Source organism: Mirounga angustirostris, unplaced genomic scaffold (assembly GCF_029215605.1).
Source record: "Mirounga angustirostris isolate CCGP_5_RB_7025 unplaced genomic scaffold, mMirAng1.0.hap1 SCAF_5, whole genome shotgun sequence".
Classification (NCBI taxonomy): Eukaryota; Metazoa; Chordata; class Mammalia; order Carnivora; family Phocidae; genus Mirounga; species Mirounga angustirostris.
Window position 1 is genome coordinate 11,435,981 of NW_026991713.1, and position 16,138 is coordinate 11,452,118.

The window sequence follows — 16,138 nt, forward strand, 5'->3', positions numbered from 1 at the left end:
TTGAGTGTTTCCAGCTAGAGGCGGCTTGACCAGATTGGCATTTTCAAAGGATCTCTATGATTACTCTGTAGGGAGGGATAAAGGGGGGTGCAAAATGACCAGTGGGGAGGCCACGGCAGTCATGCAGGGAAGCCAGGACGGTTGCCTGGCCATGGGTGTTGCTGCCAATGGCGAGAAACTGACCGTTTTGAGAGCTCCCAAGAGCTAGTGCAGACAGGACGGATGTCGTGAGGGATGGAGCCTACAGAGAGGAGGAGGAGAGGTCGGCAGTGACAGGTGGGCTCAGGCTTGCACAGGCAGCGATGGACAGACATTCCCTGAGCTGGTCAGTGCCTCCAGAAGGCCACAGGCTGGAGGGAGAAAGATCCCGAGTTCAGGTTTGGACCTGCTGAACATACGGCGCCTTTAACACATCTACCAGGACATACCAGATAGACAGGGAATACCAGGTCTGGCCCTCACAGGAGAGACTGGGCCGCTGGTGACTTCACACAGCCTCCCCATAGCATCTCTTGAGCCCTTGCTCTGCGCCAGGCACTGCACTGGGAGCCCAGGGTCTGAGAAGGACTGGGCGCGGCTGGTGCAGAGGAGAGGTCAGGCTGCAAGGTATGCGTGCGGGCCGCCAGCACGAAGCGTGGGGCCCTTAGAAGAGAGACGTGGAGGCACCACTCACGAGCCCTTGGTCTGGGGTTGCGCACTGTCCCGGATTTGTGAGGAGCCTCGGGGCACGTCGACACCGTGCTCTACACCTCACCGCCCGCACGGAGCCCTTATAAAGATGCCCAGCACCGGGTTGGCACCGACAAAGTATTTGTCAGATTGAATTGAGAGAAAATGAAAGTGCTTCGCAAATACACTGATTTGTCATTTGAACAATAGGGAAGATATTTTAGCCTCTTAGCAGCGGAAACGAAGACTTCTCAGGAGAGAAGGGCATGTGGTGGGACGAGGGGAGAAGTCCTAGAGGGACCCCTGTGAATTCTCCAGGGCAGGGCGGAGAGGTGGGGTGGGTGAGCAAGAAGAGGAAGCGCCCAGAACACTTAGACAGGAAGCAAGCCCCAGGGGAGCATTTCCAGTGAATCGTTGTGCTCCTGAGACCCCACCAAGCTCTGGAGAATGGTTTTTCTTGCAGAAGTCAGGAAAGGGGGTGAATTTGGTGCAGAGACAGCGAATGGGGAGTCAACCACCTTCTCTGTAACATGTAAGAGCTAGAAATGTCTAAAACGCCTATCTTTATGTACGTACACCTGTATCCTATATAACCAGGTGTATACGACATGTAAGAATGCCTTAAAATTCCTAAATAATATCTATAGGACACAAGAAAACCTACTGGAGGCTCAACACTCTATAGGAAAATAAATTGCTAACACATACTGAGGACTGTATTAATTAGGTTATTAGCTCCTGTCACAGAAAAATCCCAAATGTCAGTGGCTGAATATAGTCAGCGTCTAATTCTCCCTCACAAGGATGCCCCCAAGCACTTTTCCCGACGTGCCAGCCACGGGCAGCCCAGCCACGGAAGCTGCCACGTCTCCCAGCTCGGGGTGGGTTATTTGCGCATTCAGAGAAAGTTCACCAACATGGGCTATAGCTGGGCTGGTGCCGGGGGGTAAACGGTGTGTGAAACACACGGAAGTTTCTGCTGTCACGAAGCCGAGCCGCTCACAAGCTCTATTCCACGCATCGGTCCTTAAGGAGATCACATTCACTAGTTGGCTCATTCACTTAGTGGTCGCTGGCCGGGGCGGCGGTGGGGGGCGGTGGGGGGGCGATGGGGGGGCGATGGCTGTGACGTTGGGTTTTCACCTGAGCCGCTGTTCACCTTCTCAGCCATCGCCCCAGGAAAGATTTAGAGTCAACGGGCCTCCATTTAAGCCCTGCTTCCATCATTTCCTGGCCATGAGTACTTACTCGGATCAAGTAGCCTCCCTGAGCCCCAGTTTCTTCCTCGGTATAATGGAGGAGATAATACCCCCCTCACAGGCCTGTGGTAGAGCCAAATTCATGAGCCTGGCAGAGGGCCCAAGCCCCAGGGGGGGCTCAACCTCTTCCCTGCCCCCAGCCCGGGAGCATTTCAGCACAGCTGGGGGCTGGGCGCAGTGCATTCCAGGCACGGCAGAGGGGTAGGCGCTTTTGCAAGCTCATTGAAGGGCCGTGGGAACGTTTGTCCGCATCCACGTGGGGTCTGCCTTCTTTGCAGAGCCATCTGCTCTCTGCCAGGCAAAATGCGAGATGACTCCCAGCCGAGCCGGGGCACAGAGGCGGACGGACTGACCCGTTCATCAGCCTCCTCCTCGGGCGGCAGTCCCCAGCCCCGAGCCAAACCTCTGCTGCCCGCCAAGCTTCAGCTAATCTTCTGAAGCCTCAGTGCAGGGATGGAAGGCTGGGTTTTGAAGTCTTAGGCCTTAGATCCTCTCGGCGGCACCGCAGGTGTGTGTGTTTTGATTCACCAGGCAGATGTCCAAACAGACAAAGCGATACCTTCCTTCAGGGGCCAGGGAGAGGGCTGAGCCAGCTTCAGAAGAACAAGAAATCAGCAAGAGGCCGGTGGGTGCTGAGCCCCTGGAAACTCTGATGTTTCAAGTGTCCTTTCTCCTCTTGTTTTCCAGGGAACTTCAAAGGTCTCTGCAAGCAAATCGATCACTTCCCAGAGGATGCAGATTACGAAGCTGACACAGCAGAATACTTCCTCCGTGAGTGCATGCAATTTTTTCTCCCTTCTGGGGGTGGGTCCTGTCCATCCAACCTCTGGAGCACCAAAGGCCAGGACTATCTAGAGATCCCTGTCTCAGCAGAGGGCAGGAAGAAGCTGAGCCTCCCTCCTTCCCTCCTGTCCGGAGGCCAAACCTTCATGCATGCTGTTCCCTCTGCCTACAACCCTCTTCCCTCCCCTTTGTCTGATAAACCACTACCCATCCTCCAGGTCGCAGGCTGAAACATCACCTCCTACAGGAAGTCCTCTGTGCCCCTGCATGGGTTCCCAGGGCACAGCACCTTTATCATGCTGTGGGGTCCTTGTCTATTTGTGTAAACATCTCCCTGGCGGTCTTGGGACCCTCCCTTATCCTGTCCACTTCCCAGCCCAGTGCCCTGCGCATAGTAAGTGCTCAGTAAATAGTTCTTGAATAACTGAATGAAGAAACTCATCAGGCAGTGTCAGACTGGAACTTCTCCTGAGACAATACGTGAGATTTATTTTTCTTCCCCCACGATCAAGTCAAGGTTAAATCCTGAAGTAATAGTTGTGACCTTAAATCCACCTGAGGCATATTATCAGAGAAAGCATTTTGAGTCCCAAAGAAAATTTCTCAAGAATCAGCAAAAACTAACAAGGTAAAATGCTCCCTGAGAAAGGGATTTCCAGGAGAGGGGCTGAGGGTCCTCGATGCCTGGGACAGCAAAGCCACCTGAGCAGAAGTGGTTGAAAGCTCTGCTCCGGGCTCTCAGGAGGCTCTTCCAGAAGAGGTTTGCTCTCTTCCCAGGAGCATGCCCACCTGTTGCCCCCAGTGCCCTTCCCAGCTGCTCAGAGGCCGCTAATGCCTCCCTTCCCATCCCCCACAGCAGAATGGCTAGCATCACCCTCCGTTCACTTTTATGGAAAGTGTAGGAGGCATTTCATCACATGGATCACCCTGTCTCTTTCAATAACTACTCCTCACATCAAAGCCAACTCCCGGGTCAGCCTGGAATCAACCTGGTTTCATTGAAAAGCGCACGGAACATGAAGTCAGCCAGGCAGCGAGGAGGGGAAAGGGAACACGATGTAATTTACAGATTCCTTTTTAAAGGGAGAAAAGTATCTTACAATGCTCATCATTTCCTTTTATGAATTCCCGAAAGACACTGCTCTTAAATGGAATTCCTAAAAGACAGTTTGATCGTCCTCCCCCACTTACCATGTTGGGGCTCTTGAAGGAGCGGGGGGTGGGGGTGGCATAAGGGCAGGCTGAGAAAATCGAGGGGAAAGAACGGCGTGCTGTCTGTGGCCCCAGGCAGCTGGCCCTGGGAGACGGGCATGGCACAGATGCAGCCTGCTGGTGGAGGTAGAAGTGGGGGACCAAAGCTCAGCCTCACACCGGGAGCCCCACTGGTTGAGCACAGTGAGGATGTAATACTTAATCAGCTAGCCGCCAAGGGATGGGCGTAGGAACTTTGTCTCCTTCATGGCTGTGCCTCGAACAGCTTCTGGAATAGAGTAGGTGCTCCATAAATGTTGTCTGTTAACTAAAGGACAGATATAGGATTCTTCAGTGGCTATTTCTACCTACTCTATACCTCCATCTCCTCATTATTAAAGAGAGAAATGCTTAGAGTGTTTGGTTTATTTTGGTGTCCCTGGACAAAAGACTCGAACTGGTGGTGTTAACAGAGCAGGATTCCAAGGCTCTGATTTAAGCCTACTTAATCCAGCAGTATCTTTTTGATCATTTGTAACAAGAGTTGGCAAACTTTTTGTATAAAGGGCCAGACAGTAAATATATTAGGCTTTGTGGGTCGTACAGCCTCTCTCCCAACTACCCAAGGCCAAAACTTAACTTCATTTACACAAACAGGCAGCAGGCTGGATTTGGCATGGTTTGCTGACCCCTGATCTATAATATGCTAATCTTGGGCTAAACAACAAAGGTAATTTTTGAAAGTTGCAAGATGTGAGTTCCTATCATTCTCTAATAGATTCTAATCCTAATTAGATTCTCTCATTTTTATTAAGCCCTAACCTGGTTGGCTAGAGAAGCTGAAAGGCCAGGATCATTCTTCTAGAAGGATCCCGAGGCCCACTAAAGTGGGTGGAGCTAAGGCCCAGGGAGGTGGATGGAGCTTCTCCCAGAGGTGGGCGGGGCTGTCGCCGGTGGGCGGGGCTTGAGTCCGCTCCCATTTCGGGTCTGTTACACCCATCCTCACTGTGAGCCTGCCACGTGGGAGGGCAGGAGAGGGGATCACTGTCTAGAAACAGTCCCAGGAACGTAGCACGTATGCCATGACACAGGCAGGGTTAGAAGAAAGCATGTGGTGCAGGGTGCGTGGCTCCTAACCCAAACCAGAGATCATTCCAGAAGGAATGAGACTTGGCCTCTAGAAGCATTCACTCATTTACTAACGAGACATTCACTAAGCTCTCACTCCGTGCAGGACACTGTTGTCTCAGTACCGGGGATCCAAGGGTGGAACAAACCATGCTGGCCCCTCTGTGAACATGATATTCCAGGGAAGGGAGCAAGCGGGGAGCAGGAGCAGGAATAAGCCCCTCAGATGGTTTCAGAGCTGTGAGGGGGCGGGCGGAGGGCAGGGGGGTGTCACCTAGATGAGGGAGGACAGCTTCTCTAAATGAAGAAAAGGAAGGAGCTAAGAGGATTTGGGGGAACACATCCCTGAGAAGGGACTGGCAAGGGCAAAGGCCTTACGAAGGCAGGGCAGAGAAGGGGTGTTTGGGGGTCAGCCGAGAGGCCGGACTGGCTGAGTACAGGGCACGAATGGAGGGCATCCCACAGCATGAGGTCAGAGAGGTAGCTGAGGAGCCCAGTCACGTCGGGAAGAAATCGGATCTCATTCTAAGTGTGATGGGAACCACGAGCAGGGGACACTGATTTGGAAGGTCAGTTCTGGCTGCTGGCTGGGGAGGCGGGGAGGCCAGTCGGGGCTGTCACGGATATCCTGGACATCCTGATGAAAGGCTATGGCCGTTGGACCAGAGTGTTAGCTGTGGGGATGGCGAGAAGTGAGGGGCTGTTTGGGAGACAGGGCTGAGAGGAGTGGGGTGGCCAGGCCATTGGGGGTGGGCCCCCGGACAGGACCCTACTGGGTTTCCAAAGAACAGCAGAGAACTGTGAGGAGGGACAGGGTGGGGGCAGGTGACCTAAGGGGGTGGAAAGGGGCTCAGCAAAGAGAGACACTCTGGCTTTGTCCGTTCACACCCAGCCTGCCTCAGACTCAGAGGGGCAGTGGGACAGGCAGGGTGGGCCCCAGAAAGACGGCTGGAGCTCCTGCTCTTACCAAGGTCAGGGACATAGTCTACCAGACCTTGCTCAACCAAAGGGCAGGATCTGCTGAGAGCCTGACACAGCACTGTTCTGGAATGGACAGAGGCCTGACCATGTGGAAGTGTGGGACGGTGGACCTCACCTGGTGGAGCCATAGCTCTCAAAAAACCCTCTGAGTGTCTTCTCCTCGGCTCTGTGGGGCTGAGCGTCCTGGTACTCAGGAGGCCAGAAAAGATCTGAGCCACCCGGGGGCCATGGGTCCTTTTTGGCTGCAGACAAAATAAAGACCTGGACCTCCCAGCACCTGCAATCTACAATAAATGAAATGAACAAGTTAATTATATAGTCTGTTAAACTATGAGGAGTGATATGGAGAAAAATCCAGCAGGAAAGGGGGATAGGGAATTCCAGGGTGGGGATGGGGGTCAATAAAATCCTCCTTGTGAAGTTTGAGTAAAGGTCTGAAGGAGGTGAGAGGGAGCCATGTGGAAAGCCAAGAGGAGAATGTTCCAGACAGAGGGAACAGCAAGTACAAAGGCCCTGAGACGGGAGCATGCCTGGAATGTTTGAGGAACAGGTCTGAGGCCAGAAAGACAAGAGTAGAGCGAGCAAGGGACAGCCAAGGAAGAGCCAATGCAGAGAGGCCCAGAGGCCCCTGCGGGTCATAGAAAGGGCTTGGGTATTGCAGAAAGCCATCAGAGGGTCTCACATTCTACAGGACCCTCTGGTTGCTACATTCGTAAGATACTGAAATAGGGCAAGGGCAGAAGCAGGCAGAACAGTTAGGAGTCTGCTGGCAATAATCTAGACAAGAGAAGGTGTCCTGAACCAAGGTAGAAGCAGTGAAGGAGATGGGAAGGGGTCAGAGCTGGAAAATATTCCCAAGGACCTGCAGATAGGATTTCCAGAAAGTCTGCATGTGGATTTCCCAGGGAAGAAAGGGGTTAGGGAGAATGGGAAGCTCAGTTTCAGCCACCTTAAGTCAGAGAGGCCTATGGGACTCCCTGGGGAAATGCCCTGGAGTCTGGGACTCCCAGGACAGGTCCTGGCCCAAGACAGGAGTGTGCCAGTTGTCAGCAGGCAGGTGATATCTAAAGCCATGAGACTTGATGAATGGACCAAGGCAGCAGTGCAGAGAAGAGGGGCAGGGTCTGAGCCCCAGGATGCCAAGGCTTAGAGGCCAGGAAGATGAGAAGGGTCCAGGAGAGGAGGCTGAGGAAGGTGGCAAGTAGGTGGCCTAGGTCACCCCTACCATCCTCATTCCACCAGCTGGACTGAGGATCTAGAGCTGAGAGGAAGGAGAGAGAATGCCAGAAGGACATGGCTGGACAGGAATGCAGAGCTCATCTCCTGGGCTGGCAAAGAAAGTGGGACTCACTTGCTCTCATACCATCAGGCCAATTTTTGGGCATCGTCCAGAGCCTCTTGAGGGGAGAAGGCAGGCACCCAATCAGTATCTGATGGAATGAATGATTGAATGAATGAATGCTCTTACCCCACCCTCACCCCCATAGGTATTTGAGGAGTTCCACGGCTTCTCCGGAACCACAGAATCCTGGGCCTCCTGACATCTCGGCCCCACGAAGGTGTGGCCAGTGTGGCCCTCACCCACCCATCACTAGCTTACGCAGGAACAAATGGTGACCAGACCTGTTTTCCCAGCAAGCTCTGGGGGGCCACCGATGTGTCTGCTCTGGTGTTGCCCCATCCTTATCCCTCCTTAGCAAAGCTTGAGCGCAGGTGAAGACAGAGGCAGTGGTGACCCGGGTGTGACTTCCTTTGATTGCCAGTGTTCGTCCGTGTGTCTGTCTTTATGCACGAGGGGGTGAGTCTGCTGTGTTCTGTGTCGTTTGGTGCCTGTGTGTCCATGCATCTGAGCGTCTGTCTGAACATGTAAGTGCATGGTTGCTTGTGTCTGTGGGTCCCTGCAGGGGGTGTGTGTGTGTGTATGTGTGTCCATGAGATGGGAGTCGGTATTTCCCAGGGGCCACAGTGTGATTTGGAAACATCCAAAGCTGCCGCCCTTTCTCACTCACATCCATGCAACCAGAGCGAACGTTTCTGCAAACAGGGCCAACCCCCTGCAAGCTGCACACGGTGACACTCCCAGTTCGGAACTGGTTCATTTCTTTAAGTGCTGGTTGCACCCAGCAGGCTGACTTCACCACCTGGTCCTGACTCACAACCGGCCCTGGGATAAGCACCAGCCTAGGGAACCCCGGGCCCTTGAGAAACTGCACCAGTCCCTTCGGCCACGATGAGAACTAACATTTCCGGGCGCTCGGCGCAGACCAGGCGCTGTCGTAATTGCTTAAAATGTCTTGACTCATGACTCTCATCGCAGGCTGTGAGCTGGGTGTGCTCACGATCTCCCTATGGCAGGGGGACAACCGAGGCTCAGGAGGGCCACCTCCCTCCCGACTTGGTGCCGCTGATCGGCAGCCCGGGGCACAACAGGGAATGGGACAGCCTCTGGCGCCTGCGCAGATGGCACTCCCCAAGGAAGCTCACAGAGCTTCCAGAAATCTTTTCCTACGTCATTCTATACAGCACACTTAACTACTTTAGGTGTTATCTGCGTTCCCCTTCACAACACCCTGGGAGGTAGGTCCTGTCCGTGTCCCCATTACACAGACGAGAAAGGGGAGGCACAGAGGCTACCCTTCCAGTGGGGGGGGGGCTGGAGCCCCAAGGAGGCCACGTGTGGAGCCCAGACTCTTAACCACCACTCTTGACTCCTCTCTCTCCCCTCATCCACCGTCTTGCCATTCCTCTTCCTCCTTCCCTGAGGATGGTCTCCTCCAGGAACACCTCCTCCCTCCTCCTCCTTCCTCTGTGCTCCCTCCCCCTCTCCCCCCACTCTCTCACACTCATACACGCATGCTCACACAGACGTCCGTGGTCCTGGCCACCCCATCCAGCACAGCGTGGAAGGGAGCGAGGGAGAGATGCCCAAGAGCTTAGAAGTTCCTCCTGAGCCACTCCTGGGCGATCTTGTCCTGGGTGATCCTGTCCTGTACGAATGGGCCAAATCCCAAGTGGGATAGCAAACATTAAGAGTTGAGCACCACGCCCAGGAAATCGGGAGCCCATCCTCCATACACCTGGTAACAGCAACCATTCTGATCGAAGGCCACAAGTGACACAGGGAATAGATAGGACGGTGCCCTGGCCTGGCTGAGTGGCCCCTGAGGGGAGGTCTGGGGCACACAGGACCATCAGAGACAGACAGCACAGGTCTTCCAGTTCCCTGAGCAAGGATTCTTTCTCCAGCCCAGCTCACACTGCTTCCTCTCCCTGGAACACTCCACACCCTGTCTCTTTTCTGCCCTGTTGGCTTCTCCTTATCCATCAGATGCTAGCTCCAACATCATTCCCTCCGGGAAGCCCTCTTTGGTCCCCACATGAGCTCAGGGGGCAGGAGGCACAGGCCTGAGAGCCAGGGAGTGCAGTGGTCAGACACCCAGACCCTAGAGGCAGACCGCCTGGGTTCACAATCCAGCTTCTCCACTTCCTTGCTGGGTGGACTCAGAGAAATGGCTCAACCATTTTTAGCTGTGCCTCAGTTTTAGCTGCTGTCTGAGGGGGTAATTCCAATACTTACTTCGCAGAGTTGTAGGGAGAACTGATGAGTTAATATACGTACAGTGCTTAGAACAGTCCCAACGTACACTAAACACTCAATGAACATTAGCCATCTACATGTGACATTAGCCCGTCACTTGGCTTCATAGTGCCATATGGATACCTTCCAACTCATAGCACTTTATCCTCGTTGATAATTATATGTTTATCTGTATTATTATCTGGTGACGTACATCTCCTTCATGAGAACCTAAGCCCCATAAAAACATGGACCAGGCCTGTTTTTGAACCCCTAGCTCTCCCATGCCCAGCCTGGAACCTGTCACCGTGGCGGGCACTCAGTCCGTATTTACTCACTGAACTCACAGCTAATCAAAAGCAAAGCATCTCCCCACCCTGGACCCTGCGGCCTTTCCCCGGTACAGCATATTACATGCTCAGCCAGGAATGGCCAAACTGCAGCTCATAGGCCAAATCTGGCCCACCAACTGTTTTTGCAAATAAAGTTTTATTGGAAAAGGACCACACTCATTTGTTTACATATTGCCTAAGGCTGTTTTCATGCTACAACAGCTAAGTTGGGTAGTTGCAAAAGAGAACATATGGCTCGCAAAGCCAGAAATAGCTACTATCTGTCTTTTGACAGAAAAAGTTTGCCAATAACCAGCTTTAGGTATCTGTAATCTCCATGAAGCCAAGGCCACGGCTTCGTGGTGTTGGTCTGAGGTTTCAGTGGGTTTATCCATGTGCCAGGATGGGGCCTGGCACATAGGAAGAGCTCCATAAATGTTGGTACGTACTGCGTGGTTCCATATGCTTACTCGTAGGAGATCAATAAATATTTATTCATTGAATAAATCAGATACCTTCTGCTCCTCATGACAGATTTTAGCACTGAAACCACACTAGCTTTGGTGGGAATCAAGACAATTCATGGAAGAGTAGTATCTGGATGAAGGAGGGGGGGAAACAATAGAAGTAATAAATATCGTACCTTTTACTATACACTTTCCAGGGTAGAACCAGCACAGATAGGATCCAATTTAATCTTGACAACAGCGCTTCTCAAACTTTCGTGTGCATATGACTTAGGTTACACACTTTTCTTAAAATGTAGATTCTAACAGCTGCAGTGAGGCCTGAGACCCTGCAGTTCTAACAAACTTCCCATGATGCTTCCTGGGCTGCTGGCCCTCTGACTGCCCCCCCCACCCCCCCACCCCCCTGCCGAGCAGCAGGGCCTTACATTCCCGTAAGCTGGATGGTAGGGTTCCTTTTCCCATTCTGCAGGATGCAGAAACAGACCCAGAGAGGTAAAGACCCTTGCCCTCGGCCATGCTGTGAAGGAGTGACAAAGCCGGGGTAAGAACTCAGGGGCACCCCCAAATCCCCACTCTACCTATGACACCACCCAGCCAGAACGACCTCCTTCGAGAAACTTCTCCAGTGTAGGAGCCCCTGCTTCAGCCTCCCTAGGCATGGTGCTGTTTACTGGCTGGCCCCTGTCACCTCCGTCCTGGGCAAACCTCTTCTGAGAGAGGCTAGTGTTTGGGTTGGTTCTGCTGGGCCGGAGAGGCTACTGTTTGTACCGCCCCTGGTTACCCCGCTCTAGAGCACATCATAAGCTGCTTGGGACCGTCTAAAGTGGTCCCATTACTCTCTGGGGCTGCAACAGCGGACCTCTCTCTCCAGCCTCCTTCCATCTTGTCTTTGCACACGTGTCCGTGTGCACACGCACGCACGCACACACACACACACGACTGTGCACACAGCATCCCAGCTCCCTCCACAGCTGGTGCTCCCTCTCTCTGCTGTCTGGAAGGCTAAGTTGGGATATCCGGGCGCTGCCGGCAGGCTGAGCCGACGCCATCAAGCCCCGGCTGCCTGGGAGGCATTTGCTCTGAGGGTGCAGGCTGGGTTTGCCAAATGTGGGCATACGGTGGGCAGGAAGCACCGCTTTCTTGGAGGGAAAAGACTGCAGAGCTTCCTCCCTGGCTCTGCTCCTCTGAGCCACAGCGGCTGCCCCTCTCGGAAGTCACACCAACCTGTCTTTCCCCCTTTTTGCTGTCACCCTCCATTCCCAGCTGGTCAGACATCACATCCCCACACGGAGAGGGCAGAAGCATGAGAAATCATCTAACGGTCCACCCCGACTTTTACACATGGGGAAACCAGAGGGGGCGAGATACCTGTCTCAGCCACACAGCACGTGAGTGGCACAGCTGGGACCCCAAACCCAGAACTCTGTACTCTGCAGCACCCTTCCAGGCTCCTTGGAAGCCCCATAGGGAGAGTACAGGGTGGTCCAAAAGTGGGGCTGATCTGAACTTGAATCCTGACTCATGAGCTGGGCTGTCTTGGGCAAGTTACTTTGCCTCTCTGAACTTCAGTTTTCTTGTCTATAAACTGGAGCTAAAAAACACAGCCCCCTGGGCTGTTATAAGGATTACATTAGAGAATGTATGTTAGGTACTCATTCATGACTCGACACAGAGTAGGTGCTTATCAAAGATTCTCTCTTCTCTCCTGAGTCTTCAATAAGCTTTCCTATCCCCAGGTGCTTACAAAGAAGAGGATTCAGGCAGCACTGAGTGTGCATGTCCAGGCATCATGTATGCATGTGTAGGGGTATGGGGGCTGGGGGATTGGGCTGGGGACACAACAGTTATCTTAAAATGGCTTGCACGGGGGGAATGTCCACTCAGATCTGGGGGGAGGCGGTCTGTCCCTGCTTACGGGAGAGGAGAGCCCGATTGCCCAGTAACCCAGCTGCTCCCCCTGCTTGCCTCATCCTCTGGCTCCTAGTTCAGGTTCACCCTTCTTCAAGTCCCCCTAAAATAATCCATTCACCCAACAGCCTCAGTAAGCCGTGTAGACTTCCTGAAGATCCAGGGGGAAGAGAGAGGAGGAGTTTTATATCACACATCACAGCCAACTGCCTAAAATCCTCTTGGAAAAATTCCTCAAGTTCTATACAGAAAAACTCCCTTCTCCACAGATTTCTGCGGCCACACTACCACTAGAAGGGATGGGGAGCGAGGGGAAACTCTACTCCTGGCGACTTCCTCTCCAAAATGCACATCCCCAGCCAACCAACCCCTCCGGCTCACCCCTGGCTGAGCCAAGGGGCCCTAAACTTCCTCAGAAGCCACTTAAACAACCCAGACATGTAAAGAAATCCTCCTTTCCCTCCCAGGAGCCTCCAGACGCTCTGCCTCCTGCCTGGCCCACAGCTCCCAGGACAGGGACTCAAGCCCTGAGGTCACCACCGCCTTATTTGAATCTGGAGAGAAAGACTATTATACTCTCCAGAGACACTTTGTGGAGGACCCGGCACCTCTGGGTCCCCATCCGGACACTGCCCCCCCCCACATGCGCCCCCTGCTGGTCTGGCCTGCCCCCCCCACCGCACCACCACCACCGGCCAGCTGCGTCCCTCTGCCCTCCCGTCCTCCCACATGCAGAAGTAAAATGTTCCTGAGGGTGTTCTTTTCTTGTGCCTGTTTGTGGGTCCTTCCTTCTCACTTTATCCTGAAGGCATTTTTTTGGGTTTTTGTTTTTCACTTGTTCTTTTCTTGGCAACATGTCTGCTTCTTCCTCTGTCTGGACCGCCTCACCACGTTTATTCACTCAGTGAGCCTGCACTGGGGACCTGCGGTGTCTCCAGCACCCACCGAGGTGATGGGGACAGAGAGATTAAAAAGAGAGAACTACAAAAAAAACAAAAACAAAAACCAAAAAAAACAAATAGCCACAGTTCTCGCCTTCATGGGACCACACGGCTTGTGGAAGCATATATAGAAACAAGTTTTTCCTATACTAACTATCCTTTATCCAGCCTTTACTACATGTCCTCAGAGACTTATCCAAGTGCATTATCAGAATCAGCTCATTTCATCCTCATGGCAGTCTGAGGAGGCAGGCACTATGACCATCCCCATTTTACAGATGAGGAAATTGAGGCACAGAGAGACAATTCGCCCCACCCTATGCAGCTAATACATGCTAAAGCCAGATTCAGATCCAGGCCAAGTGGCTCCTTCACCACGATAACACGCTGCCCCAGGTGCCCCAGCACACAGGAAGGGACGGATCGCTTTGCTTAAGCAAGTCAGGGAAGGCTTGACAGAGGAGGCGAGTTTGAGTTGAGTTTTGATGGATGGATAGAAGTTCGCTGAGTCAGAAAGAGCAGGAAAAGCATTCTAGTAAGAAAGGTCAGTATGTCAAAAGTCAGAAGCATGCAATGACATGACATGGGAAGTTTGCTGTGGCTAGACCAGAGGGGACATGGGGACCAGGAGCGGGGACCAGGAGGCATGAGGCTGGAGATGGGCTGAGACCAAGTCACATGGGGCCCTGTGGACCTCATGAGGCACTGGCGTTTGGTCCTGTAGGCAGACAGGAGCCCCTGGAGGGCTACGAGGTGGACACTGGCTTGTTCCCCCTCTCTCCCCCGCTAAGCAAACTTGACTGTGGCCCCATGTCCACGAAACACCCACTCCCGTGGGCCACTCTCTCCCCCATGCGTCCCTCTGGCTCACAGCTGTGCCATTTTCTCTCTCACTGACCCCCCCCCCCCACCGTGTTCCTCAGGGGCCGTGAGGGCCTCGAGCATTTTCCCGATCCTGAGTGTGATTCTGCTCTTCATGGGTGGACTCTGCATCGCAGCCAGCGAGTTCTACAAGACTCGACACAACATCATCCTGAGTGCCGGCATCTTCTTCGTGTCTGCAGGTAATGGCCTCTGAGCTGGGCAGGCCAGAACCCGGGCCTGCCTGTGGGGAGAAGGCCGAGATTTGGGTGCTCAGTGGCTGGGAGAACCTGACAAAGACAGGAGGGAGGGAGAAGAGGAAATCTCCAGGACTTGCAACAGGTCATGTCATAGGGAGGGCAGGTTGTGCTGGGGCTCCTGCCCCATAGTAATATCCAAGCCCCCGGCTGAGTCCTCCAGGAACATCCCCCAACCCTGTCTCTCAGCCCAAGGGCCCATCTCCCTCCCACCTTTTAGAAAAGGGTCCGAATCCCAGGTCTCTCACAGAATACGGGGCCTATCCTCACTGCCCTGTCCCCTCACTGTCCCACCCTGGGGGGAGCAAGCAGGCAGGCACCTAAAACCACATACAGGCACTTAAAACCTGTTACAGGACAAGTCACATTGCTTCAGATGCCAGAAAAAACCTATGGCCATACTTACCACACCCCGGCCCCCAACAGCTCCACATGTGCTAATTCATTCAATCCTCTCCATAGCCCTCAAGAGGGAGTCCTATCACCCCCCGCCCGACCACACACACACACACACACACACACACACACACTTTACAGGTCTGCAAACTCTGACTCAGGTCACCTTGCCAAAGGCTTTGAATCCAGGCAGTCTGGCTCCAGGATCCAGTGCCAACCCCCTGCTATACCAGCTTCAAACCTCAGTGCAGCCTTGAGCAAGTTACTTAACCTCTCTGCAATCCATTTCCTCCTTTGCAAACCCCCAGAACAGCACTGCACAGCGAAGGCGGGTAGCAAACGCTCAATAAACAGTACCTCTTATTAGTAGTCCACGCATGGTGGTAGAATGCCTCCCTCTCCTCTCCTCTCCTCCCCTAGCTTTGTTTCCATCAGCCCTCCCCTTTGTCGCTCCCTCCAATGGCATGATCCAATATTTAGGCCATGCTTGCCACTAGCCCTCTCCGGAACCGGCCACGAAGGCCCACGCGGCTGCCCCGTCCGTTAGTCCTGCCCAGGGCCTGACACGGCGCTGAGAACTAACCACCCCTCTCTCTGATCCCCCCCACCCCCACCCCGCACCCGCCCTGTGCCCCGCAGGTCTGAGTAACATCATTGGCATCATAGTGTACATATCTGCCAATGCTGGAGACCCCTCCAAGAGCGACTCCAAAAAGAATAGTTACTCGTACGGCTGGTCCTTCTACTTCGGGGCCCTGTCCTTCATCATCGCCGAGATGGTCGGGGTGCTGGCCGTGCACATGTTTATCGACCGGCACAAACAGCTGCGGGCCACGGCCCGCGCCACGGACTACCTCCAGGCCTCGGCCATCACCCGCATCCCCAGCTATCGCTACCGTTACCAGCGCCGCAGCCGCTCCAGCTCCCGCTCCACCGAGCCCTCACACTCCAGGGACGCCTCCCCCGTGGGCATCAAGGGCTTCAACACCCTGCCGTCCACGGAGATCTCCATGTACACCCTCAGCAGGGACCCCCTGAAGGCCGCCACCACGCCCACCGCCACCTACAACTCCGACAGGGATAACAGCTTCCTCCAAGTCCACAACTGTATCCAGAAGGAGAACAAAGACTCTCTCCACTCCAACACAGCCAACCGCCGGACCACCCCCGTATGAAGCCCGCGGGGGGCCTGGCGGCGCCGCAGGAGGGCCGCGCAGCCCCCCCCTCGCATGGGCCCCCCCCCCGAGGTGGGGGGGGAGGAGGGGGCGGGAACCCAACCATCCACTGGGGGGGGGGACCTTCCAAAAGCAAAAAAAAAAAACAAAAAAACAAAACAAAAAACAAAAAAAGAGAAAAACGTAACAAGCAAATTAAAAAAAAAAGAA

General features: G+C 53.9%; 1 protein-coding gene across 1 annotated transcript in view; it reads left to right on the forward strand.

Moving 5' to 3' along the window:
* Positions 1–15,928, forward strand: part of CACNG2 (calcium voltage-gated channel auxiliary subunit gamma 2) — a 110,167-nt gene extending 94,239 nt beyond the window's left edge. The window contains exons 2-4 of the mRNA XM_045866989.1: positions 2,616–2,699; positions 14,163–14,303; positions 15,393–15,928. Of these exons, the coding sequence (XP_045722945.1) occupies positions 2,616–2,699; positions 14,163–14,303; positions 15,393–15,928 (761 nt within the window). The remainder of the gene's footprint in view (positions 1–2,615; positions 2,700–14,162; positions 14,304–15,392) is intronic.
* Positions 15,929–16,138: the final 210 nt, after the last annotated feature.